Here is a 27992-nt window from a genome sequence, read left to right as displayed (position 1 = left end):
TTCTTTCCCTTCCTTCCTTCCTTCCTTCCTTCCTTCCTTCCTTCCTTCCTTCCTTCCTTCCTTCCTTCCTTCCTTCCTTCCTTCCTTCCTTCCTTCCTTCCTTCCTTCCTTCCTTCCTTCCTTCCTTCCTTCCTTCCTTCCTTCCTTCCTTTCTTTTCTTTCCCAGTCCTGGGGCTTGAACTCAGGGCCTGAGCACTGTCCCTGGCTTCTTTTTGCTCAAGGCAAGCACTCTGCCACTTGAGCCACAGTGCCACTTCCAGCCTTTTCTGTAAATGTGGTGCTGAGGAATCAAACCCAGGGCTTCACGCATGCGAGGGAAGCACTCTGCCACTAGGCCACATTCCCAGCCCCTTTTTAAAGAGTTTTCTGACTCCTGGGCCTGCAAGTCTCCCCCATCATATAGTCCTTTAGTGTGAAGCAAAAGAACACTTCACATTAAGGCTATCATTTACGGTGGGCATCAGAGGAGGGACAATGTCCTGTTTCTTTCCAGCTTTCTTTCTCTGTGGGAAAAAGTAAATTTTGTAAATGGTTCTGGGGCTGACAGAAGAATAGCAGAAGGCTTTGCAGAGCGGACCTCTAGAGGGATATGCTTTTCAGAGACCCTGTGGGAAACTCTTTCTGAAGCCTCTTGAAATAGCAGATCAAGTGTCTTGAGATGTGAGGTAACAAAGGTTTTGTTCATTTCATTGTTCTTTTTTCTTCATTCTAGCGGGCAGCTTGTGCAAGCGGAAGAGTCCAGAATGTGACAAAGAGACCTCCATCTGCACTGACCTGGATGGCGTTGCCCTGTGCCAGTGCAAGTCAGGCTACTTCCAGTTTAATAAGATGGATCACTCCTGCCGAGGTACAGACAGGCTCACCCATCATTCTGAGCCCTATTCCAGGATGGGGGCGCTTCTGTGTACCTGGCACCCTCCCCATCTCTTTCCGTTCTATGTATGTTCTTCTAAACTAAGGGTGACTGTTCTTGTTATTTTATTTGCAGAAGAATAAGTTATCTCCTCAAAACAATAGCATTGTTTCTGTCAGTGTATGCAAGCTTGGCCAGTTTGATTCAAAAGGAAAAAAAAAGAAGCGTAGAATGCTTAAGACCTTTTCTTATTTTCACTTGGAGGAAGTTTAAAAAAATATTGTTTTATTTCCCAAAGGTTTATCTGCTGCCTGCTAATCTTTTAAGTTGGAAAGACAAGCACGGAGTCTGGCCTGGATCTTTTAGTGTCGGCTGTGGCGATGCGCTCGGCTGAAGCTCAGAGGACCTGGGTCAGGGCCCCACCCTGCCTCACAAGACAAGCATTTCGGGTCTCTGAGCCTCAGTTTTCTCTTCTTTAAAATGAGCATAAACATGGGTCTTTATATATTTTAAGAATTGAGAAAAGCAATGTGTATGGAAGTGTTTAGTAAGCTTACAAGCATTTACTCTTGTATTTTACACAGGCTGTTGTTAAATGAATGAGTTATAGCTTTAAAGGTTTCATGGAGTATTTGAGAACAGAAATCTAATTCTACTAACCTTTTGGGTGAGACTTAAATTTATTCCTTTTGAGATAAAGACTGCTCAATGAATGCAGTTCAAAAAATATTGCTTTAAAATAAAATTAATTCATGTCCAGACACTGTGTACCCTGACATTAATTAAGACTGCTGCCCTTGTGATCATCACAAGAACTGGCAAATACATAGGCTGGTCTTTTATGGGGCTTTAAGCATTATCTCCCATTATAAAGTGGGTAGCACAGATTTACTGCTCAGTCAACACTTTGCTGATGACAGATGTACTGGGATCTGAGTAAAAGTCACCTACTGGGGAAGGTGACATGCTGCTTATTTCTGTCAGGACTTCCCATTAGTGGACTCATTCCATCAGAAGAATACCAAATTATATTTTGGGTCAGTGTTCTCATCTTGAACTTTAGACCCTCTGACCTTGTTAAGTCTAGATAGAAAGTTATTTTAAAGTGGACATCAGCAGCTCTCTAGGTGAGACCTGTGATGCATTTTGAAAAGGAAGGCCAGCTCTCTGATTTGGGCATCCGTCCCAGTATGTGACTAAAACACAGCATTTCTCAGTACCATGCCAGGCTGCTGCTTTGCTACAAAGAGATAATGATTCCTAATTCCCCTTTATCTGGCTTAATGCAAATGTTCCGTGCCCTTCTTAGAATTGAGGGTTTGAGCCTGACTTCATGTGGGAAGGTGATGGCACTACAGTCTGCGGCGGGGAGGGGAATGCTATGAGATAGGGCCAGAAGATACAAAGTAGATGGGACTGTGGTTGTGTAGAAATGCCCCTGTGTGTCATTCTTCAAGAATGGCCCTAACTGCCTGCTTTTGGCTGGCTTGAACCACTTCCCTGTATTTCCAAGTCAGCAGTTTCATAATTGATCCCCTCACATGCTAGCTTTAGTATGTGGATTTAGAAAGTGTGCTGCATATGATTTTCATATGATATGTAGCTTTGAAAGTCCCACAAAGACAGTGTACTGACCGACAGTTTATGTGAGGCGTTAAGAAGTGTGTATATGTTTGTACATACAGAACAATATAGAAACTTGCTAAGGTATAGCTTGGATTGTCATGATTTAGAAAAAATACATATATATACACTCTGTTCTCTATTTCTGTAGAGGATTGGCCAAAGGTTCTGTATATATGCTTTATATGTCTTTATGCATGCTGTAAATGATATGGGCACTAACAACATTATGTTTTCCATCTGGCTGCCTAAGAAGTAGTACAAGGAGTTGTCAAATAGCTTTTGTCTTGTCGCTGAGGTGAAGCTCCTTCTCAGTAGTATGTGTGGCCATCAGGCCTCCAATGATGGAATTTTGGAGCTTCACAGACCACAGCCCTGTCAGCTAGGTTCTCATAGGTTAGTGGTGACATCTTCTGGTCACTGGTGCTGGAATACCAGCATATTTAAAATTCAAGTAGGTATATCTTCTATGGGCTTCTTAGCTTCTTTCTTCCATCATGTAGGCTTCATGAGCCACAAAGTGGAAGAAAACTACCAGGGCACAAATATAAATTCTAAAAATCTGTTTACATGTCATCAGACTACACATGCCTTAAGAGCCAGAACCGTGTCTAAAATAGTGCTCATCGTATTGTAGGGCTCAGATGTCTGTTAAATGAACACAAATGATAGGGCAGCAAATTTGGTAGGAAGAGATCAGCACCTCTTGATTTAGTTTGCTGCAAAGATCAAAAGAATCATTAAAACTTCACCAATTGGGTTTTTTTCTCTCTCTCTTTTTTCAGTCTTGAATTTGCTTTTTTGTCATAGTGGTGGGAGAAGCCCGTTTTGGGCATATTTGCAAACTGAGCGTGTTTGGTTCATCTGAAGTGCTTTCTAGTCAGTCCCTCTGGGTATGCAGTGAGACACTGGTCCCAATGAGCACCAGAGCTTCCCCCTAAGAGCTGCCAGCACAGCTCTATGCATGTAGTAGCACTCTGTTGAAGTAACATACAATCTTTGATGAATGACTGAATGAGCCGTGTGTGTATGTGTTTGCATGTGCGTGTTCACGTACACTGGTCCTGGGGCTTGAACTCAGGGCCTGGGAATTGACCCTGAGCTTCTTTTGCTCAAGGCTAGCACTTTACCACTTGAGCTACAGCTCCACTCCTGGCTTTTTTTTTTTTTTAATAGTTTGTTGGAGATAAGAGTCTCATAGACTTTCCTAACAAGGCTGGCTTTGAATGATGATCTTCAGATCACAGCCTCCTGAGTAGTTAGGATTATAGGTGTGAGCTACCAGCACCCGGCTTGAATGAGCCCTTTAAAAATAAAAATATGTCATTTCATCATGGAGTCAGGCTACCTGTGAAGCTAAATGAAAATAATCCAACCCATGAGTTCTCAGGCAAAACAACAGATGGGCCTTATGCATGACTAGATAACAGTCATGGGGTGCTAACTTACCCAGCAGATGATATTGGGTAGATAGATTTGAGTAAAACCATTTCCAGGCTGGGTGCTAGTGGCTCATACCTGTTATATACTAGCTACTCAAGAGGCCGAGATCCTGCCAGGCACCAGTGACTCACACTTGTAATCCTAGCTACTCAGGAGGCTGAGATCTGAGGATCGTGGTTCAAGGAAAGTCCATGAGACTCTTTAACCACTGGAAAACTGGAAGTGGTGCTATGGCTCAAAGTGGTAGAGCACTAACCTTGAGCTGAAGAGCTCAGGGACAGCAGCCAAGCCCAGAGTTCAAGCCCCATGGCCAAAAAAAATCAAGAGGCTGAGATCTGAAGATCGAGGTTCAGAGCCACCCCAAACAGGAAAGTCTGTGAGATTCTTATCTCTAATTAAGCACTAGAAAACCGAAAGTGTTGCTATGCTCAAAGTGGTAGAGCAGCATTAGCCTTGAACCAAAAAGCTCAGGGGTAGCACCCAGGCCCTAAATTCAAGCCCCATGACTGACAGGAAAAAAAAATCCTGGAAGAAGTGTGTTCAGAATAGAATAGAATAGTGATACAGCCTGCTTCAGTGCTGAGATGGGTAGAGAAGCGAGCAGTCCCCATGTAGCTACCCTTAGCTACCCTGCAGTCTAAGCCATGGATCATCTATCCCTAGGTAGTCCTTCATTCCTATAACCCTGCGTAGTTAGCATGACACAGTGGCACAACATGGGAAGGAGCACAGTGCCTCAGTTTGTTCCTTAGAGAAGCCCCACACTAGTAAGGCCAGCAGAAAATTCAAAGTATCAAAGGTTGGAGATGGGGGTCTTATTATCACCTTTTAAAATGGGATATGATTAGCTCCATCTTTCTGCATAGGAGATTTGAAATGCCTAATGAAAATTTTTACAATAAGATGTTATATATTAGAATACAAAAAATATATGTCAATCAATCTCACCCCCTCAATCACTCTCTCTTATCTTCTTACTCTAATAGTTTCAACTGTTTTTATTGTATTCTTTTTATACATACAAATAACCTACTTGGACCATATTTATCTTTTTCCCTCATTAGCACAACCTCTCTCTGCTATTATGCACCTACTTAACAGTCTGTCTCTCTTTCGCTCATCTTTTCATTGATCATAATTTTCACTTAGGTTCTTTCAAGTAAGATTTTAAAATATTTGAAAGGTAAATTAGATTGAGAAGAGATTAACTACTTCTGGACTCTACAGTCCAGAAGGATGGTGAAAATGAAGAAAGATAAACCATGTATTTACTAAAATCAGACACTCATTCAGGTTCTGAACTTCCTGGACAGTAAATAAAAAAATAACATAATTTTGAAGAATCAGGGTCCATAAAATATAGTTGTTGAGAAGAATCCCCATCTTTTTAGGCACTGGAGCCTGCAAGAAATTTCTTTAGGCACCCTTGGCATGGTTTCTGAGTGGCATAGTGACACCCATGACATCCTACAATAAGCGCCATAGAGATTTCCCATGTCCGCTTCTTATAATAAACTTCCCTTTGTACAAGAAAAGGTAGCTCAGAAAGTGTGATTCTACGGATCTCTAGCACTGCAGTTCAGGTTCACAGCCCTTTAATTATCTTCCATGAGATAAATTACAGATTATTTATGTGTTCCTTATTTACTTGGTGGTATTGAAGTTTAAACTCAGGATCTTATACTTACCTATCTCTACCATTTGAGCCATGCTCCCACCCCTTTCAAGCTTTTGTTTATTTTTCAGAAAGGATTGTATATTTTTGCCTGAGCCTGCCTGGGACCAAGATCCTCTTACCTCACTCACCTCCCTAGTAGCTTGTATCACCTAGAGGCTTGTATCACCATACCTCGCTTATTTTATTTTTGAACTTAGGGCCTTGTCTTTGCTGAGCTGCCACTCTTACCACTTGAGCCATGCCTCCAGCTCTGCTTTTTGATGGTTATTTTGGAGATGGAGTCCAGCCAACTTTTCTGCCTGGCACATCCTTGAGATATCAGCCTCCTGTGTAAGATTACAGGTGTGAACCACTAGCACTTAGCTCTAGCTTATTTTTAGATAGGGTTGCAATATTTTTGTGTGGTTTGGCCTCAAACCATAATCTTCCCATCTTTGCTTTGCACATACTTGGAATTAAAGATGTGTGTCGGGGGCTGGGGATATAGCCTAGTGGCAAGAGTGCCTGCCTCGGATACACGAGGCCCTAGGTTCGATTCCCCAGCACCACATATACAGAAAAAACTGCCAGAAGCGGCGCTGTGGCTCACGTGGCAGAGTGCTAGCCTTGAGCGGGAAGAAGCCAGGGACAGTGCTCAGGCCCTGAGTCCAAGGCCCAGGACTGGCCAAAAAAAAAAAAAAAAAAAAAAAAAGATGTGTGTCACCACACTTAGCCTTAGAGATTATTTACAACAGTGTTTTCCAAACACTTCTACAAAACTAGTGATAAGTTAATAGATGGTTTGTGATAATAAAGTAGGTAAAAAGTAGAAAGGGGAAAAATATTAACCACACCCACGAAGTTAATACTGTGCACAAATCTGTAACAAGATGCTGGGAAGTATCTGTGAAAGGCCTCCAGACCCACCCTGCAGGGAGTTCACCTACCCTGCCTCCAACCTCACTGCCTATGTGCGCCGTTGGCTCTCACAGCTCACCCTCATCGTAACTGCAGTCTGTTCAGGGATGACAGCTCTGTGCTCTGTACCGTTTCTTTTTCTTTTTTTTTTTTTTTGGCCAGTCCTGGGCCTTGGACTCAGGGCCTGAGCACTGTCCCTGGCTTCTTCCCGCTCAAGGCTAGCACTCCGCCACTTGAGCCACAGCGCCGCTTCTGGCCATTTTCTGTATATGTGGTCTGGGGAATCGAACCTAGGGCCTCGTGTATCCGAGGCAGGCACTCTTGCCACTAGGCTATATCCCCAGCCCCTCTGTACCGTTTCTTGTCTGTGGTCTCTTACACAGTTGTGTCATACAATAATCATAAAGCAAAATTTTATATCACTCCTTTTAGCAACGGATTTGTGTACAAGACTGCTTTTCATTGCTTTCATCCAAGCATGTATTATATAGTGTTCAAAGTATTACTGGTCAGGTAAATTTGAGAACTGCTTGTGCAGGTGACTAGCTGGGCCTTCGCACTTCAGATGAAGCAGCCTCTCCAGAGCAGCGCCATCAGAGGGCTCAAAGTTATGTGCTTGGGCAGAGGACCCATGAGGACACATCTAAGATATGCTCAGAGTCCTCTGCAGAAACAATGGGGCATTCACCAAGACCATGACCTACTGAGTGTCACCCACAGCTTCCACCTCCTCATGAAACAGTGATAAGTGAGCCATGTCATGTCGAAGGTTCGTTGTACATCGAAGTGGGTGAAACATTTGTCTTTGTGTATATGGATGGATCCATAGGAGACGTTCTTCCTCTATAGGGAACTTCCAAAAGCAATTACAGTTACAAACATGCATTCATTTACTCATTCAGGTTTTTTTTTCTTTTTTTTTGCCAGTCCTGGGCCTTGGATTCAGGGCCTGACCACTGTCCCTGGCTTCGTTTTGCTCAAGGCTAGCACTCTGCCACTTAAGTCACAGCGCCACTTCTGGCCATTTTCTGTATATGTGGTGCTGGGGAATCGAACCCAGGGCTTCAAGTATATGAGGCAAGCACTCTTGCCACTAGGCCATATCCCCAGCCCCTCAGGTGTTTTTCTTAATCGCGTACAATTTCACTATCATATCTTTTTAAATTCTTTACTTTTTTGTTATCTGTAATAGTTGGATAACAGCACTGGACTTGAACTCAGGGCCTCATCCTTTTCTTTTTCCAGGAATTAAAATGGTTTATTTAAAAATTTTAGAGTTACAGTGCTAAAATGCATTTAAAAAACACATTCATCCCATCATAACCAATGGAAAATTAAGACGCTCTATAAACCTTAGCTAAAATTTTCTTTACTGAAAATTAATTTTAAAAGTAAACATTACTGGAGGAAAGTCAGAATTATGATGACTTGGCAATTACTTCCAATGGAACAGAATTTGGAATTAGACTTCCACATCACATTTAATCTATGCTGGTAAGGTAAGGCTCACCACAAGGTACGGACAGGTGTCTGCAAAGGTCGAACCAGTTGGGAGAATATAAACCACCAGTTTCTGAATGCATGAAACACAATATTTTCTTTATAGTATTTATAAATATATCATACAATACTGTTTCCTGTTATGTTATATACCAATATGGCATTGTACAACAAGCATAATGCCATCTGATTCTTACAAAAGCGAATCAATTAGTCATACAGATTGTAAAACAAGTTTACTTTCCTTTGATCAGTTTTGCATAGCGACAGAGAAGTAAAAATCAAACAGGAATTAAAATGGCTATGCAAGAAATCGTTATTCACAGTGACATGGCTACATAGCATTATTCTATGCTTATTCATTCTGTTTGTTGAATTTCAAGATAAAAAGCACTTGTTTTTTACAGGTTCACAAAACAGCATAATAACAAACAACAATCAAGGAAAATGTGATGTAGGTCTTAACTGACAACAAACTATGGCCCAAATGCTTCAATCCACTGCAGAGTATTTCCAAATCCAAACAATGGTTACTGAAACCACTTCACTTCTTTCCTGACACACAGGAAGAAGACCTTGCCTGCCTTCCCAGAATTGAATTCTTTATAGAAACAATCTTTTCCATTAACGTCCACATGAGTATCCCATCTAGTCCATCTTTTATAGTCAGGGCCTCATTCTTGATAGGCTGGTTCTCTACTGCTTATACCAGGCTGGTGCATGCCTTATTTTACTTGATCTAAAAATACTATACAGTAGGTATTATTATTCCCTTTTTTATCTTCCGCTAATAGATGGGAAACTGAAATCAACAAAGAGGTTAAGAAATGTTTCTTGATAAGTCTCAGAGGTGAGTTGGCAATATTGTTTAGGTCCTGAATCACTTCAAAGCTCTTTGCCACCTTTGGTTTCTAGAATGCTCTTTTATAGACTTCAGGTAGCCGTCAGTTAAACATGAATTCCAGTCATGGAGGTTGTTAATAGACACATTCATGGGTTTTTCTGTTCTCTTACAGCGTGTGAAGATGGATATAGACTTGAAAATGAAACCTGTATGAGGTAGGTGCCATGGTCATTTACTCTGATAAAGTTGTTGCAAATCCTATTATAAAAATTATCCTGGAACTGGGAATATGGCTGTGGTAGAGTGCTTACTTACCATGCATGAAGTCCAGGGTTCGATTCCTCAGTACCACATAAACAGAAAAAGCCATAAATGGCACTGTGGCTCAAGTGGTAGAGTGCTAGCCTTGAGCAAGAGGAGCTCAGGGACAGTGCCCAGGCCCTGAGTATAAGTCCCAGGACTGGCCAAAACACACAAACAACAACAACAAAAAAAAACTTTCCTAAAAGAACCCATCCTAATAAAGAATCTGTACTAAATAATGAAATTATCTACTTGTTTTGAAGTTTGACACTAATTCGTGTGTTTTTTCCCTCTCCTGACTTGCAGTTGCCCATTTGGCCTTGGTGGTCTCAACTGTGGAAACCGTAAGTATAGCAGCATGCACTTGAACAGGAGCCTGGCTTTCAAGTGGGTGGGGGGTTCTCATCTCCTGACTTCCTCCATGTAAGTCCAGGCCCAGGGCTGGGGTAGCATGGGGAGAACAAAGAGAAAGACCTGCCCTGGAGCTCTGTAGCATTCAAGGTCTAAAAGGGGGAGATGAGCATCCCTAAGTGGCCCTGTGTATGTGGAGAGTTAACACGATAAACCAAGTACAGGTGTGAGTTAGGGCAAAGACCACACCCAGAGGAGAGTGCGCACACCTTTGTGTATTTCTTGGGATGGGATTGGAAGGAGGTTTGGAGAGACTTTGATCAGCAAGGATGGGAGGAGAAATACATCCAGACAGAGGACAGCTATGAAGCCCTGGTGTTTGTTCTGGGTACAATTAGTGAGCGAGTGTGCCAGGAATATAAAAGGAGGAAAAGGCAGATGGTAGGGGTTGGTTGGCAAGGTAAATGGAGACGCAACTGTTGGGAGTTTGATCACGAAGATGAGTAGTTTAGACTGTAGTCAAAAACTGGAGTTGCCAGCAAGATTCATAGCTTAGGAAAAGAGCATGGAGAGTAGACAGAGGAGAATTTGGGGACAGTGAGGAGACTTCGGGTGTAGTGCCAGCCAGGAAGCCTACAAGATGGAATCTGTACCCCTGAAGTAGAGAGTGAAATACAAAGCAACCTAGAGTACTGGTAGTGATTTGTGAGCTTGCTGTTCACACTTGGGCCAACTGTGACTTGTTTAAAGTCAATATTTTGAGACATTAGAAACTAAAATTCAAATATAAACAATTGGGGTGGGGCTGGGAATATGGCCTAGTGGCAAGAGTGCTTGCTTCCTACACATGAAGCTCTCGGTTCGATTCCCCAGCACCACATGTATGGAAAACGGCCAGAAGGGGCGCTGTGGCTCAGGTGGCAGAGTGCTAGCCTTGAGCAAAAAGAAGCCAGGGACGGTGCTCAGGCCCTGAGTCCAAGGCCCAGGACTGGCCAAAAAAAAAAAAAAAAAAAGAGTGCCTGCCTCATATACATGAAGCCCTAGGTTTGATTCCTCAGCACCACATATATAGAAAAAGCAGGAAGTAGCACTGTGGCTCAAGTTGGCAGATGCTAGCCTTGAACAAAAAGAAGTCAGGGACAGTGCTCAGGCCCTGAGTTCAAGCCCCAGGACTGGCAAAAAAAAATTGGATTAATAACAATTAAGAATTTATTTTAGGCTGGGGATATAGCCTAGTGGCAAGAGTGCCTGCCTCGGATACACGAGGCCCTAGGTTCGATTCCCCAGCACCACATATACAGAAAACGGCCAGAAGCGGCGCTGTGGCTCAAGTGGCAGAGTGCTAGCCTTGAGCGGGAAGAAGCCAGGGACAGTGCTCAGGCCCTGAGTCCAAGGCCCAGGACTGGCCAAAAAAAAAAAAAAAAAAAGAATTTATTTTAGAATAGTTTTGCCCCTTACTCTTTAGATGTGTGTGCTAATGGTATATATTTTAAGTGTACAAGATTGGATGTACACATGACTTTATTTGTGTAAAGGCTCCCAGTTTCCTTTTATGTCACCAGTGACATTTTCTTTATAAAGCTTTCTTGTTAGAAAAATCTATTGTTGAAGTTTGAGCATAAGTAAACACAAAATAAAACATACGACATACTGCTATAAACCCAGCACAGAGCCATTCTCAGGCCAGAGTGTAGGTACCTGGGATTGCATCCCCCTTTAGGATTACTGATGCCCCTCATCATTCAATTTCTGTTGACTGAAAACTAGCAAGAAGTTGGAGTAGGGAGCCTATGATAAGAAGCACTTTTGGAAACAAGCATAGAATCAGGGAATGGAAAGAGATGCTCATAGAATTAATGTTCATTAATTAATGTAATTAGTGTGTGTGTGTGTGTGTGTGTGTGTGTGTGTGTGTGTTGAGCTACTTGAGCCACATCTCTACTTAAGGTTTTTTACTAGCTATTTGAAGATAAAAGTCTTGTCTACCCAGGCTGGCTTTGAACTGAAATGCTCAAATCTCAACCAATGGAATAGAAAGGATTATTGGCGTGACCAACTAGCTCCAGCTCTAATGTTTAATTTTTAAAAAGAATGAGAGTGGACAGTCCTATACATTAATGGAACACCATGGCACCGTAAAACCACAGGAGCACAGTTATGATGGACCCAAGTTATCTTCACATCAAATGTGTTCTCTGTTCTGAAAAATCACTTTAATAAGGCAAGGAAACAATTACATTTTAGATTTAAAAATTAGAAGGTAATCAAGATTCTTTTCTGGGTGGATGCCTTATGTCAATTAAAAAATCATATAGCAGTGCGTGTTCTTTGCTAAAAAATCACTTCTGAGATGGGGTGAAGCTCAGTGGTAGAGTACATGAGTACCTGCTTAGCATGCACAAGACCTTAGGTTTAATCCTCAGCACCAAAAAAAAGTTTAAAAAAATCACTTTTTAGAAAACTAGTTTTTCTGCTTGTGTGTTCAGGAAGCTATGTGTGCTTGGAAGGAGCTTCCTGAGACTCAGAATTCTACTGTTCACTTTCTAGTGCTCTCAGGGGAATTGGTGCTTCCCCACCCCCTCAGATCACTAATAGCTGTTATGAGTCCAGATGCTATACCCTTACATTCCTTTAATTTTCTGAAAGTCCTTACATCAGGAAAAAATACCATCATTTCCATGGTGTTTGTGGGTCCTGAAAGTGGCCAGGATTCCCCTCAGATCCCTGAGACTCACTTTTCCTCCACATCTATCCAGTCATCATTACTATGTCCAGCAGAGGGCAACATCTACCTAGATTGTTGGTCCCCAGCTATAACTAACTGGTAGTGACAGTTTGTCACTAGTAGTGTGGAATAATTTCATTTTGTAATTTTTGTTTACTTGTTTTTGAGATAGGTTCTCATTTACACAGCCTAGGCTGGCCTCTTCACTTGTCCTCCTCCTACTTCTGCCTCCAGAGTGCTTGGAGTCTAGAGGTCATCACACCTGACTTTCGTATCTGTATTATTTAAGTGCTATAAAGCAATTAATAGTGGCTGACTAGTATGATTACTTGTAATAATACGTAAGGCCACACTTATTGTTCTTGCTCCAGCCACATATATACTTGCTACCTGCCTCCTTAATCTGAGCTCTAGGCCAAGCCCTGGGTGCTGGTTAAGGGGCCAAGAACTACCTAGATGTCATCTCTAACTGTGATGATAGGGTGTTGGGGGAGTATATGACTCATCACTCAATATTTTATGCTGAAACAGCAAAGACAGTAGTTACCTTCCAGGGGCTGTGACTCAGGCTGGAGTTTCATAGACAAGAAATGCTTCTTCTATGTGCAGACTTTCTTGGGTGCACACTCTTTCCCAAATCTAATGTGACAAGAAAGCTAGTATTATCCAGTCTTGTACCTGGCCTTGAGATTCCCTCATTCCTAAATTCTTCTTTTTTTCCTAAGTTCTTAATAGTCATCCAACTAAACAATCTCATCACCTGTTTCATCCATGTGTTCTTGCTGCTAAGTGTGTCTGTGGGACCAGCAGCAGGAAGGTTACCCAGGAGCTTGTTAGCAACACAGAATTTCAGGCCTCCCACTTCAGACCTACTGAATCAGAATCTGAATTTTAAAGGAGGCACCAGTATTGTCCATCTTTCCAGGGATGTATATATATGTATGTATCTTTCTTTAAAAGGAATTTAACATCACTGAATATATCATTTTTAAACCTAGTACATGAAAATGCTTTCATTTCCATAATTTTCTAAGGTCATATTTCATAATTCTATACTATTTTGTAATATAATTTATTTAACTATCCAATTCTAATTGCCTTTAGCAACCACTTCTTTTTTTTTTTTTTTTTTGCCAGTCCTGGGCCTTGGCTGGCTTCTCTTTGCTCAAGGCTAGCACTCTGCCACTTGAGTCACAGTGCCACTTCTGCCCATTTTATGTATATGTGGTGCTGGGGAATCGAACCCAGGGCTTCAAGTATACGAGGCAAGCGCTCTTGCCACTAGGCCATATCCCCAGCCCAACCACTTCTTTTTTTTTTTTTTTCAAATTTTTATTATCAAACTGATGTACAGAGAGGTTACAGTTTCATACGTTAGGCATTGGATACATTTCTTGAACTGTTTGTTACCTTGTCCTTCATACCCCCCTCCCCCTCCCCCTTGCCCTTTTCCCCCCTGAGGTGTTCAGTTCACTTACACCAAACAGTTTTGCAAGTATTGCTATTGTAGTTGTTTGTCTTTTTTTACCCTGTGTCTCTCAATTTTGGTATTCCCTTTGAATTTCCTAGTTCCAATACCAGTATACACGGTTTCCAATATACTCAGATAAGATTACAGAGATAGTGTAGGTACAACCACAGGAAGGTGATACAAGAACATCATCAATAGTAGAAACTACAGATACACATGGGACGTTGAAAGTAGTTAGAACTGTGATATAACAATTGTCTCCATAACATGGAGTTCATTTCACTTAGCATTGTCTTAGGTGTTCATAAGGGTATAGCTATTGGGTCTTGTGATGCTCTGCTGAGTTGCCTAAACCTGTACTAATTATTCCCAATAAGGGAGACCATAGAGTCCATGTTTCTTTGGGTCTGGCTCACTTCACTTAGTATAATTTTTTCCAAGTCCTTCCATTTCCTTACAAATGGGACAATGTCATTCTTTCTGATAGAGGCATAAAATTCCATTGTGTATATGTACCACATTTTCCTGATCCATTCGTCTACTGAGGGGCATCTGGGTTGGTTCCATATTTTCGCTATGACAAATTGTGCTGCGATGAACATTGTTGTGCTGGTGGCATTACTGTGATTTTGTTTGTGGTCTTTTGGATAGATACCCAAAAGTGGGGCTGCTGGGTCATAGGGGAGTTCTATATTTAGCCTTCTGACCACTTCTTTTTTTAACAAAGAAAAAAATCCTTGTTTCCAATTCCTGGAGTTCATTTCAATACGTATTATTTTATATGATCAGAAGAATCATTTCTTGAAAAAGATTCTCCTCTAATAATTTTATAGTTTATTGGTGCTGTGGTTATAGAACTTATATACTTTCCCCAGATTCTGGATATCCTCAAGGGGAGTTCCTTCCCAACAGACCTCAGTGTGGCCAGGGAGGAGTTAGAGACTGTCTCCTCTATTTACAGCCCCTTTCTGGTAAAACCAGAACATTCCACTGAAGAATATTCCCAGTCTTCCCACCCCAACCCACAGATGAGTGGTAGGTGTATAAAATACCTCTTAATTGTGTTTTCCCTGTTCTTACATGGAAGCCATAAAAAGATTACAACAGGGGAAATGCTTTGTTAGCAGGCGTTACTCAGAAATGTCCAGGAAGATAGCACTAAATGGCTTAGAAAGGAGAGGTCACTTATTACCCAGAAGTTAGTTGGGTGTCTCATCTCGCTTAAAGTAGTCATCTCACCCATCTTGACTGGCCTCTGTCAGAACCTGAAGGGAAACAGGGTGGCGGGTGAGAGGATTACTGTGTCTGATATTGCCACTTGGAAGGACTGTTGTCAAGACAAAGTGCAGAAACCTTAGGCGAAAGTGCCAGAGTCACAAAGGAAATCGTCATAGTGGAGGGCAGGGAGCTGAAAAAGGTAAATTTTGGAAGGTGCCAAGAGAATAAAAGAATGCATTGAAGAGAAGAATGGGAATATTTAGATGGTAAAATTTTGGGCTGGAGGAGTGGCTCAAGTGATAGAGCACTTGCCTTGCAATGGATAGGCCTTACGTTCAAACTTCAGTACTGCCAAAAAAAAAAAAAAAAGTAAAACTAATAAGGCTACCTAGTTTTTTTGTTTTGTTTTGGTCAGTGGTGGGATAGTTCTGGACTCAAGGCCTGGGTGCTGTCCCTGAGCTTTTTTTGCTCAAGGCTTGTGCTCTTCCACTTTGAGCCACAGATCCACTTCTGATTTTTAGGTGGCTAATTAGAAATGAGTCTCATGGGGCTGGGGATATAGCCTAGTGGCAAGAGTGCCTGCCTCGGATACACGAGGCCCTAGGTTCGATTCCCCAGCACCACATATTACAGAAAACGGCCAGAAGCGGCGCTGTGGCTCAAGTGGCAGAGTGCTAGCCTTGAGCGGGAAGAAGCCAGGGACAGTGCTCAGGCCCTGAGTCCAAGGCCCAGGACTGGCCAAAAAAAAAAAAAGAAAGAAATGAGTCTCATGGACTTTCTTGCCTGGGCTGGCTTTGAACCGTAATTCTCAGATCTCAGCCTCCTGAGTAGCTAATATTACAGGCAAAGAAGTTTTTGGGGGGCGGGTTAGAGTGTATGCCAGCATTGGGAATGGCAGAATACTGGACACTGAGAATTCAGACAGCCGGAGGGCAGGGCCTTCTTTTCAAAACACATGATAATGTGCATTCCTCTTCTATCTCCTCGTTGCTCTTTGCCTAGTGTGTTTGTGGACACACAGAAGATGGAATCTCCATAGAAGATGGGATTTTTCTCCCCTTCTTAGACAACATGATGGAAGATAGAATCCTCATACAGCTTTTGAGTGTGTATCACTGGTTTAGCCATTTTGAAAGCAAAAGCGGGCTTCTCTTTTTGCCAGTCTGAGATTCCTAGAACCAGTTGATTCAGTTTGGACCATGTGTTTATACCTAACTAGCTGTGGTCAGAGGATGCCCAATGTTGCTACATGTATAAATAAACATCATCACCCTCGCTACAGATGGAAAGGAGTAAACAGTTGCCTGAAGGCAAGAGGCCAAGTGGACAGTAGGGTTCTTCCAAATAAGCATGTAGTAAGCAAAGACAAATAGAGCTTACAGGAAAGATGAGGGCCCAGAGTGAGTTGATTTGATGAAAGATGCTAGCAATGCTAACAATGCCAAGCTGTGAAGATTAAGGGAAAGAATTGTTGCTTGTGAAATACTGAAGTGTCTGTGAGAAAGCAGATTTCCTGTCCTTACTCACAAACAGCAGCAGCTGCAGGAACTTAGCAACCAAGGGGCTTACTCAGAAGGGATGACCATACTTGAATGCCTAGAGAACATTTGTACCAGTTTTCATTAACTGCATAAAATCTGATCATTGGCTTTTTATTCCAGATTTTGCACCTGAAAATACAATTTCATTTACATTTCCACAGGAAAATAAAATCAACCTGCTAGCAAAATGTATTGAAAATAATTTTTTGTCAGAAATACACACGTATAGAGCCCAATCAATTAAAACTTTTAGTATTGTGTATTATATGTGATATATACTTGTTTATGTCACTGCTAATTTCTGGTAACTAAACACAGTGCATATTTAGTAAGGAGCTTCCTGGATTCCTAGCATGGTGTATGCAGTTCCCAGACCCTAGACTTGGCTGATTAGTAATGGTTCTTATAAAATGGGATGGCCTAGCTTAGGGTTGTCTTTGTCTCTTTTAAATTGAGTACAATCCTGACTTGGAATCAACATTTATATTTACTCTTACTATCAAGCACAAAAGTTAAATAGTATTTAACACCAAAGAATAATAAGTGATCAAGGGGGCTGGGAATATGGCCTAGTGGCAAGAGTGCTTGCTTCATATACATGAAGCCCTGGGTTTGATTCCTCAGCACCACATATATAGAAAATGCCAGAAGTGGTGCTATGGCTCAAGTGGCAGAGTGCTATCCTTGAGCAAGAAGAAGCCAGGGACAGTGCTCAGGCCCTGAGTCCAAGCCCCAGGACTGGCAAAAAAAAAAAAGAAGAAGAAGAAGAAGAAGAAGAAGAAGAAGAAGAAGAAGAAGAAGAAGAAGAAGAAGTGATCAAGGAAAGCCTTGGTTTCTTTTGCTATCTTTAAAAAAAAAAAAACCATCAGTTGGGCACCAGCAGTGGCTCAGATCTGTAATCCTGCTCAGGAGGATTGAGAGCTAAAGATTGTGGTTCAAAGCTACCCTGGGCAGGAACATCCATGAGACTTTTACCTCCAGTTAACAACCAGAAAGCCAGAAGTGGATCTGTGACTTGAGTGCTGTTCTTGACCCAAAAAAGCTCAGAAGCAGAGCCCAAGCCCTGAATTGAAGCTCCAGGATTGGCACATAATTAATTAATAATTAAAACAAAGATGTACATGACAATGTATGCATATGACCTAAATTAAACTGGGGTGACAAAGATACAGGATGATCTTGGGTTCAAGGCCAGCTCAGGGTAAAAAGCAAAATGAAAACAAATGCTCAAGTGGTAGAGTGTTTGCTCAGCAAGTTCAAGGTCCTGGCTCAGGCCCTGGGTTCATTCTCTAGTACCAAAAAAAAAAAAAAAAAATTTCTGAGGCAATAGCTACACACAATAAAGACACCATTTTAAGTGATCCATAAAAGTAAGAAGAATAAGAACAGCTATTAAAATGAAATAAGTTTGTGAAAAACATTTTTTGCTTTATCTTTTTACTAAAAGGTCATCACAGTGGTTGGTCTGCAGGTGGTGTTTAGGAGCCACCATTCTAGGGGTAGCTTCTCAATAAAGAAAATGTAAGGCTGTTTAGGGAGGATTCCTTGCAGAAGACTAGAGAGTGAAAGGAGGGGTCTCCAACTGAGGCAGAGTGGTGGCTGTTGGTGAAAGGAAAGACTCTCCTTTAGTATTCATGCATTATCTCTGTTTGTGTTTGTTTACCATATTTAGCCTATCAGCTTATCACGGTAGTGATTGCTGCAGCAGGAGGTGGGCTTCTACTCATCCTCGGCATTGCCCTGATTATTACCTGTTGCAGGTAAGTGATGATCCTATTCCTGTTTTTTTGCCTGTTATGCAAGGGCCTGTTTCCACTCTTGAAGAATATTTGAGGTAGTTTGCAGCATTTAATCATAATGTGTGGCTGAACAATTAAAAAGAAGGAAATTCAGAATAGTTGGTACCTGAGAAAAATTTGAAAGAGAATAAATGGAACTTTACTTTCTTTATTAAAAAATGAAAATCCTCCAAAATAAATAAATAGTAAAAAGCTGGAATGGAGATGTGGCTCAAATGGTAGAGCACTAGCCTTGAGCAAAAAAAAGGAATAGCACTCAAGCCCTGAATTCAAGGCCCAAGACCAGCACAAAAATAATCCAAAAATCACAGTCAACAACAACCAAAAAGAGATAAACTAGATTTCAACAGAATTAAGAACTGTTGAGGGCTGGGAATGTTGCTTTGTGATAGGGTGCTTGCCTGGCATGCATGAAGTTCTGGGTTCAATTCCTCAGCACCACATAAACCGAAAAGGCTGGAACTATGACTCAAGAAGCAGAGTGCTTGCTTTGAGCAAAAAGAAGCCAGGGACAGTGCGCAGGCCCTGAGTCCCAAGCCCCAGGACTGGTAAAGAAAACAAAACAAAAAGAATTGTTGAGCTCCAGAGCTGGAGTTCTGAGGTAGAGGCTTGATTAGCACGTGAGGACCTGGGTTCAATCCCCAGTCCTTCAACATGAGAGAACTTTCGTGCTCCAAAGGATAGTAACAAGAAAGTAAAGCCAGGTATGGTGTTGCATGCTGGTGATTCCAGAACTTAGAAATTACAAATTCCAGCGTTTGCTGAGGCAGAGGGATCATGAATTTAAATTGAAGCTAGCTTGGGCTACATAATGTCTCAAAACACCAAAAAAGAAGAAAAAAATAATAAAGACAGCCCACAGAATGGCAGGAGGGACTGGGCAGAGGGAGTATTTGAAGGTGAAGAGATTGAAATATGATAGAAAGATACATAGGTATATACATCACCTATATATTTCATATATACTGTCTACATATATATCTCATCTCTATATATATATCTATGTGTATAGATGAGACATATATAGAGAAAAATGATATATATATATGTATACATGATAGCATAATGAAACCCTACAAATTGAAAAATGGTATTATACCTATATTTAGACAGATAGATGGGTAGGTAGATGGACAGATGGATGGATGGATGCAGACAGAGCAAGATGAAAAGGGGTTATCTAGAGAAGCTGTAGCAGCAAGGGGATGAGCAGTAAACTTGGCTCTAGGCTTTTTGGAAGCCAGTAGAATTGAGTTTGTATTGGGAAAGGAAGAGAAAGGAGGGGCTTGATCCCCTTCTCTCTGATTATTTGTTCAAATGAAGGAAAATTCTGGCCTTTGATTTAGATGGTAATTCATGGCAAGAATTATCTACACAGGAAAGACAGAGGGAACTTTCTGAGGTAGTACATTATCTTTTCTACCATTGACAAGAAAGATGTTTTAAGAATTCCTCTCCAACAGAGATTAAGACAGGCCTTTGTCTCTCATTCACCAAATTGCTGTCAGAAATTGCAATTGAAATTGCATGGAAATGAACATCTAGTTATCTATAGGGCCAAAGGTCAAGGAGGGTAAAGGTGTCATATTTTTCAACCAGTTCTGTGCCAGGTTGTATAAGCACAACCTGCGAAAGGACCTTGGTTACTGAGAAGGGAAGTTAGATAAGAACAAAGAAGTCATTGTTTGAGACCAGATGCTCCCCCCACCAGGCTAGTAGCAGGTATGCTTTGAACTTGCAAAAAGGAGCAGCACCCCAGCCATAAGTTAAACATGTGGTTTTATAAACCTGAATCATTTCATACTTTTCCCATACATTTTACTTATTGGTAAGTGATTGAGAAGGAAGAAACTTCAGATTGTTTTACCAAGGCAAAAATTTAAAATGTCAGTTTTAGGCTCAATGGACAGATGTAGTGTAGAACTGCATATTCCAACAGCTAACTAATAGTAAAACCTCATAATCTGGTTTCACACTTGGACTGAAGTGAGAATCTGAATAGTCTGTGTATAAGTGGGCTTTTTTGTAACCATCTGCTTTTGCTATTTATGAAGTTAGTAGTGAAAAACGCTGGCTGGAGAGGTGAGACATTGGACTCCAGTCCCAGCTTTTCTTGTAGCACCAGGGGCCAAGTTAGCTGTCTTCACTAAGCCAGAGCACTTGATGCATTAAGTCTGGGTGAGACCTAGACTCTCCCGTGTTTCTTCTGGTGCTCGGGCAGATGGTGTGTCTTCTGGCAGTCCGTGTAGTTTTGTTTTGTTTTGCTGGTCCTGGGGTTTGAACTCATGGCTTGGGCTCTCTGTGCTTAAGGCTAGTGTTCTACCACTTAAGCCACAGTGCCACCTCTGGCTTTTTCTGAGTAGTTTATTGGAGATAAGAATCTTGTGGACTTTGCTGTCAGGGCTGGCTTCAAACCATGATCTTCAGATCTCAGCCTCCTAGTAGCCAGGATTATAGACGTGAGCCACCAGGGCCTGGCAGTCCATGCACTTTTGAGTGTTGTTTCCTTGGCTTCCCCAAGATGGTGACCTTCTCCCACAAGGGAGTCTAACTACTCTGTTGCAGCTTCAGGCCCTTTTTTTTTTTTTGGCCAGTCCTGGGGCTTGGACTCAGGGCCTCAATACTGTCCCTGGCTTCTTTTTGCTCAAGGCTAGCACTCTGCCACTTGAGCCGCAGCGCCACTTCTGGCCATTTTCTGTATATGTGGTGCTGGGGAATCGAACCCAGGGCCTCATGTATACGAGGCAGGCACTCTTGCTTCAGGCCCTTTTAGATGGGAAGTCTTCTTGCATCTTTGTTTTGTATCTAATTTCATTTTTACTTGTTTAGGCAAATACTACTAAACATTCCTCAGTGAGCACCCACACAGAAATTAAAGTCTAATTTACATTGCAAAATAATGGTTGGTGTTTACATAAGTAATATTTCTTTATATAACTTATTCACAGTGGTTTTCAAAATTTTGTTTTTCATCTCACAGAAAAAGTAAAAATGACATAAGCAAGCTCATCTTCAAAAGTGGGGATTTCCAAATGTCCCCCTATGCCGAGTACCCCAAGAACCCTCGTTCACAAGAGTGGGGCCGAGAAGTCATTGAAATGCATGAGAATGGAAGCACCAAAAACCTCCTCCAGATGACGGATGTGTACTATTCGGTGTGTATTGTGCCCTCCTGTGCCCAGCACAACCACAGGCTCCCACCTGGTCAGAGAAGAGAATTCTGTTTGGCTATAAAGAAAACATTACAGGGCTGGGAATGTGGCTTAGGGGAAGAGTGCTTGCCTAACATGCATGAAGCCCTGGGTTCGATTCCTCAGCAACATCTATATAGAGAAAGTGACAGACGTGGTGCCGTGGCTCAAGAGTGCTAACCTTGAGCAAAAGGAAGCCAGGGATAGTGCTCAGGCCCTGAGTTCAAGCCCCAGGACTGGCCAAAAAAGCATTACAGCTGGCTAAAGGGTTCAAGAGCACAAGATTTTTGCCTACATATTTTCACATACATTTATGACCTATTTGCATGCACTGAGATATAAAGACTATTTCCAAGTAGCACCTTATGGTAATAATCCACAAACCCAACTCTTTAGATTACAGGAATGGAAACTGTAAGATCAAGAAAGAATTTAGTGATATTCAGCCCTTGCTTTCATCTTTATGTCCAAAAAGTCATTTACATAACCTGGTATGTTTAAGTAGTTAAAACTGGAACCAGAAAAGGTATAACAAGAATATTTCACAATCATCATCGTCAAACACTTTTTCAGAGATTTAGTAGAGACTATAAATTCCCCAGATCTTTCATCATAAGTGTCTCTATCCAGTCCGGGACTGTATCGTTTATAAAAACAGGTGAACACTTTGAGCCCCAGCTATTTCTGTCCCACATTGAATTTAACCCAAGTCTTATTCCTCTACCCCGCCCAGTTTCTTTACTTTATGCTGTGTCGATCATAAAGCAAACACAAACCAGGATATCTGAACCCAAAAGTAAACAGATGTCAGGTGACTTCTCATCAGTTCAAGGTATAGCAATAAACATGTTACATAGCCCTGTGAGGCCTTAATGGCACTAGACAGTCTCATTAGAGAAACCCCTGTCCCTTTGGCTGCTATGGGGATTAGTGGTGATGATCAGACTTTGGATGGGAGGGGCAGGTTTCTTCATGTTAGGGAGCTGTTTGTTACAGTGTGCTCAGTGGAACATTTGAACCTGAGAGTAGAATGAGAAATGAAAGAGATAAATGTAGATCCAAACTTGGCTCTAGTTAAAATGTTTTTTTTTTTTTTTTTTTGGCCAGTCCTGGGCCTTGGACTCAGGGCCTGAGCACTGTCCCTGGCTTCTTCCCGCTCAAGGCTAGCACTCTGCCACTTGAGCCACAGCGCCGCTTCTGGCCATTTTCTGTATATGTGGTGCTGGGGAATCGAACCTAGGGCCTCGTGTATCCGAGGCAGGCACTCTTGCCACTAGGCTATATCCCCAGCCCTAAAATGTTTTTGTTCCTATTTTTGCATAAGGTTTTGTAATCTGCTTTCCTAGGGAAGTCCTTTTCCTTTCATAATTGACACCATAATTGGGCAGATAGTTTCCCCAGAGGTACCCAAACACCTTTGCTCCAGTGTAGTGGGATCGACAACAGGTGGGTGGTGTCCGTGAAGACCCAACTTCACCATGTGTTTCTATGGCTCTTAGCTAATGAGTTGCTTAAAATACACCTAGTTAACAACTTAAATCTGGGCAGGGCCCACAAATAGGAGAGAACTGCAAAGTTCTGAGGATGTCACGACATTTCCATTTTAGCCAAAGTCCTTCAGAGATCCCTTAGAAGACCTGTGTGTCACTATGTCTTGTTCCTTTTCAGAGAACTGTACAGCAGATGCCGAAGTGTCCCGCAGACTATCTTGGGGGACCACACTTACTTTGAGGGCAGGGAGTGGAAAGGCAAGATCTATTTATAATGTTGGCAACTCCTGCCCTTCCTTACCCTCCCCTTCCCACCCTGGACTCCCCGAAAGGCCTTGCACTTTCTCCCACTCCAATAGAAATCTGTATGTACCCTCAGGACCACTTCTCCCCTGCTCCTCTCTCCAGTGACTGCTACCACTCAACCAGGGACAGTGTCTGAATTCCTATAAGAACTGAGGGACATTTTTTTCTGAGACTGACAGGCTATAATTTCTGTGTGTCACCTTCCAATCTCTGTCCTTGCTATGCAATCCCATCACCTCTCTTTCCATTGTACTATCAATATCCATCCCAGGACAAACATCCCCCCACTGCCATCTTCTTTTCTCTGATGCATTTCTCAGCCCCACACAAATCTTGTATTTTGTGTCTGAACAGAAACAAAGCTGCAAACCTTGTGTGCCTTAACCATTGTCCTCAGTGGTGTGTGACAGTTCAGAGCACAGCAAGGAGACTGGATGCCCCCAGCCCACAGTCTGCTACTGTGGCCCCAGATAGCCCATTTATGCATCCTAGTATCTGACTGCCTCTACCATACCCCCTTATTTTAGGTTAAAGATCTCTCTAAGAAACTATAAACTTTTTTTTAAATGAACCCTATCTTTGCAGTAGGCTGAGTAGTCTGTAGAAGCAAAGCCTAAAATTACAAAATAAAGCTCACCTGAGTGGACAAGATGTTCCTCTCAGTAGGCACAGGTGGGGTGCAGGTGAGTCCCACCTTTGGCTCTTGTAGGTTTGCATTTATAATGCACAGGTCCCATATTTTATTTCTGCCAAGAGAACATGTTCAACTCTGAAGCTACTGTGAAAGACTTATCAGAATAGCCAGGAGACCTTGCCCCATGGGGCCTTCACCAGGAAGCTTGGTTTTTGTTTTGTGTGTGTGTGTGTGTGTGTGTGTGTGTGTGTGTTTTGCTTTTTGCTATTTCCTTGTTCATTTGCAGACACCTTGTTAATTAGTGCAGTTTAGTCTTTTATAGTTTTTTTTTTTTTTTTTCCAGAGCTAAGGACCGAACTCGGGGCCTTGCACCCACCAGGCAGGCGCTCTTCCACTGAGCTAAATCCCCAGCCCCTTAATGCAGTTTAATCCCCCAACCACCACCACTTTTTGTGCCAGTCCTGGGGCTTGAATTCAAGGCCTGAACACTGTACCTGAGTTTTTGCTCATGGCCAGCACTCTACCACTGGAACCATAGTTCTACTTTGGACTTTTTGGTGGTTAATTGGAGATAAGAGTCTCATGTACTTTCCTGCCCAGGCTGACTCTGAACCATGGTATTCAGATCTCAGCCTTCTGAGTAGTTAGGATTACAGGCATGAACCACCAATTAATTCCATGCCTCCCTTTTTTTGTGCTGTTCCTGGGGTTTAAACTCAAGGCCTCAGTACTGTCCCTGAGCTTCTTTTGCTCAAGACTAACACTACCACTGCTCCACTTTTGGCTTTTTTGGAGGATAGTTTATTGGAGAGAGAGTCTCATGAACTTTTATGCCTGGGCTGGCTTTGAATCTCAGTCTTCAGATCTCAGCCTCCTGAGTAGCTCAAATTGCAGCACCTTAATCCTCTTTTTAAAATAGGGACAAATACATCCCAGATTCCACAGAAAGATAGGCCAGGTATGGTGGTACATGCTTGTAATCCTAGCATTTGGGAGGCTAAGAAAGGAAGATCTTACATTTAAGATGAGCTTTATATAGAAAGTTTGGGCTCAGTCTGGGACACAATAGGACCATATCTCAAAAAATCAAAATGAAAGGAAGGAAGGAAGGAGACAGATCTGTGAGGGTCCTGAATTCTAGGTCAGATCTTGCTCTGCTATTTATAGCTACTGCCAGCATATGTTTACTAAAATGTATCATTCTCTTAAATTTAAATCCAAGAATAACTGAATCTTCTTCTTTTTTCTTTGGCAACAGCCCACAAACGTGAGGAATCCTGAACTTGAACGGAACGGCCTGTACCCAGCCTACACTGGATTGCCCGGGTCACGGCACTCCTGCATCTTCCCCGGACAGTATAACCCATCCTTCATCAGTGATGAGAGCAGGAGGAGAGACTATTTTTGAGTCAGGAAAGAGGCCTGTTGCCCTGAGCCAGTTCCGGGACCCCTGTGGTTCAGAGCACACTGGCTGCTCCCAGGACTTGTCAGAGCCCCCCTCCCCCCACCTCCCCATAAGTGGCACACAGAAAGAGGGACAGGCGTGACCGCAGTGGACGGGAAGGGCTGCATGTGGACTGGCAGGCTGCTCACTTGGCACCTTCATTGCTACTGTGAACGGACTGTGGGCAGTACCACCAGAGTCTCTGAGCGCTGTCGCGTGCCGCTGGCACCAGTGGTGACTGGAGCCATGGCGGGCCACTAGGTATCATTGCAAGGACCCGGTTTTTCCTTGGTTTGCACTTTAGCACATTGGACAGGGAGGTTTCCTCCTGGTTTGTTTCAAGACTGTTCCAGAAAGAGGGCTTCTTTTCATGAGACACCGTTTGGTGATTCATCACAGCCAGGTGCTGGCGCTTTGTTTCCCTGCCCAGTTCCTGTGTGTGAAACAGAGGGGGAGGGATGTACCACTGTGACCCAGAGATGCTGCAGCCAGCAGTGCTTTCATACTTCCCAGCGGCCTTATGCTCGTTTCCAGGCTCTCCCCTCAGGGAGAAAAGGACATGGGTAAGGCAGAGCGCACAACTTCCACTTGCTTTTCCAGTTGAGGTGACACGTTTATTGCAGTCTAAAGGGTTTTTCCACCTTGCAGTTCCATCTCCCATTTTCAAGCAAGTGCAAATCAGGGCAAAACAACTTACATTTGGTTTGAGATAGAGGCATCCAGCTGCCGCAATGATGAGGCTGACAGATTGGTGTGGGGCGGGGGGTAGGCAGAGGTGGCTGGTCCTGGTTTGGGGTGGGGGGAGTACTTCTCACCACGAGGGAACCCATGGTTCCTGCTCCTCTGACCACCATGGCAGAAACCAGAGGCCACTATGGATAGAGTGAGAATAGAAAGCTGAATGCAGGTGTGGAGGTGTAAGCCAGTATTTCACCACTAGAGAAAAGCCTGCTGTAGTCCCTGCAGCTGAACATGGTTAGAGAAATGGGCTAAATTAGATATTAGATTTCCATGGTGTTCCCGAGGAAACGTAGGGAGGTAGCACAGAGCTACAGGTAAGTGTGCTTACCTGCTAATCCTTGTGTCTCTAAACGTGTCCACAAACTCAGTGTTTAAACTAACTACCCAGAGCTGCTTGCTCACTGAAGATGTAGCTTCTGTTCTCTCGCCTGGTCACTGGTCCCTCTCTGTCCCTGGGTAGCACTCTGTGGAAACAGTTCTAGTATGCGTGAGCACTGGCTGGCTAGGGGAAGGAAATGCCCCCCGTGCCTTGTTGGTTGTGCCTCTGACTGGGTCCTGCAAGGGGGCATGTTCAGTGCTCCTTGTCTAACCGTGGAACCGTGTTCAGTGTCTGGGCCCATGGTGGTGTAGGGGAGGGAGCACGGAGGGACGACGATCGTCCCAGCTCTTGCTTGGGGGCCCAGTGGCCCACATTTCCAGCAGTGGTCCCGTGCTGGGGACTGTCTGCCCTGAAATGTGTGTTTCTTCAAAGCCTGTAGTGCTGTATGAAGCCAGAGCTCCTGAGGCCGCCGCTGCCGCTGCTCCCCTACCTGCTAGAGCACGGGTAGTGAGGTGCACGGATTTTAGCAGTTCAGGTGTGCTTATCTCACAAGCACAAAAAGAGTCCTGTTGGCCATGGGTATTAACTGACAGCTTCGAGCTCGCCACTGTCTTGAACATTGAGTCTTACACATATCTCTGGAACCAAGTGGCCCTTGTGCCCCTCATCTAACTGGAGAACTCAGAGCTCCTTCCCTCAGCTCACCTGAGCCAGCAGGCCTGGCAGCCTGCCCCAGCTCCGTATGCAGCGCATCTGCTGCTCTCCAGGCCTCGCTGCCCTGCCGAGAGCCAGCAAGGGGCTGTGTCCAGTCACGTCGTGCTGTCATCAGCCGCCATCACAGCTGGAAGATCATCTCCTCTATCGGGACCGGAAGCCTTCAGCCCCACAAAACCAAGGGGTTCTGTCTTAGAAGTGTTCTTAGGAAGAGTCCCAGAGTCTAGAAGCATGTGAGTTCTTAAAATGCTTGCCTGCTCATGAGTCTTGTCCAGGTAGAGTGGATTTAGAGTCTTGCTTTGTTTTCTACTGTGAAAAAAAGAGGGCACCAAGCAAGGTGCTCACAGCATGGCCAATTCCCAGGAGGCTTGTGAAGTGGGTAAGCATCCTGAGGTCAGAGAAAGGGGCAGGCACCACAGCCACCCAGTGTGCCCTGTGCGTCATGGGGGAGAAGCTGGGGTTACTCCTCTAGGGTTAGGACCCCTAGACTAGCCTGCCTGGGCCAAGAGGAAACAGCTGGTAGGATGTCAGCGGCCGTAAAGGAGGGTTTCAGCACTGGGTGGACCCACACCTGCCCCTGGAGCTCTCAGCTGGGGCTCGGGGCTCAGCACTCAGCAGCAGGCCTCACGTGTGGAGTGAGCAGTCGGTGTTCACTGAAAGACCTTGGTTCTGCAGGGTGACACCAGCCATTTGGTGCTTGTGTGAGGAAGAGCCAGAATCCTGCTGCATGCAGCTGAGGGAGGGGCGAGGTCCATCCCGGATGGCAGGCTCAGGGTGTCTTAGCTTCCGTTTCCTTTTTGTCCCATGAGCCCCAGGGTACTAGGACATAACAAACATCTCATGTTCTTCCCGTGATCGGGTTGTGCACAAGGTACTTGGCCTTGCAGCATCCTTGTTAGTTGGCTGT

The 27992-nt window shown here is 43.3% G+C and overlaps 1 protein-coding gene across 1 annotated transcript in view; it reads left to right on the top strand.

The window, feature by feature from the left end:
• The window catches only part of Heg1 (heart development protein with EGF like domains 1), a 93177-nt gene extending 65729 nt beyond the window's left edge, over positions 1-27448 (top strand). The window contains exons 13-18 of the mRNA XM_048345831.1: positions 713-847; positions 9011-9053; positions 9448-9485; positions 18120-18207; positions 21227-21401; positions 25126-27448. Coding sequence (XP_048201788.1) covers positions 713-847; positions 9011-9053; positions 9448-9485; positions 18120-18207; positions 21227-21401; positions 25126-25275 — 629 coding nt within the window. The 3' untranslated portion in view covers positions 25276-27448. The remainder of the gene's footprint in view (positions 1-712; positions 848-9010; positions 9054-9447; positions 9486-18119; positions 18208-21226; positions 21402-25125) is intronic.
• The last annotated feature ends 544 nt before the right edge of the window (positions 27449-27992 follow it).

Source organism: Perognathus longimembris, chromosome 5, assembly GCF_023159225.1.
Source record: "Perognathus longimembris pacificus isolate PPM17 chromosome 5, ASM2315922v1, whole genome shotgun sequence".
Lineage (NCBI taxonomy): Eukaryota > Metazoa > Chordata > Mammalia > Rodentia > Heteromyidae > Perognathus > Perognathus longimembris.
The sequence above is the reverse complement of the archived record's forward strand: the minus strand, read 5'-3'. Positions and strand labels throughout refer to the sequence as shown.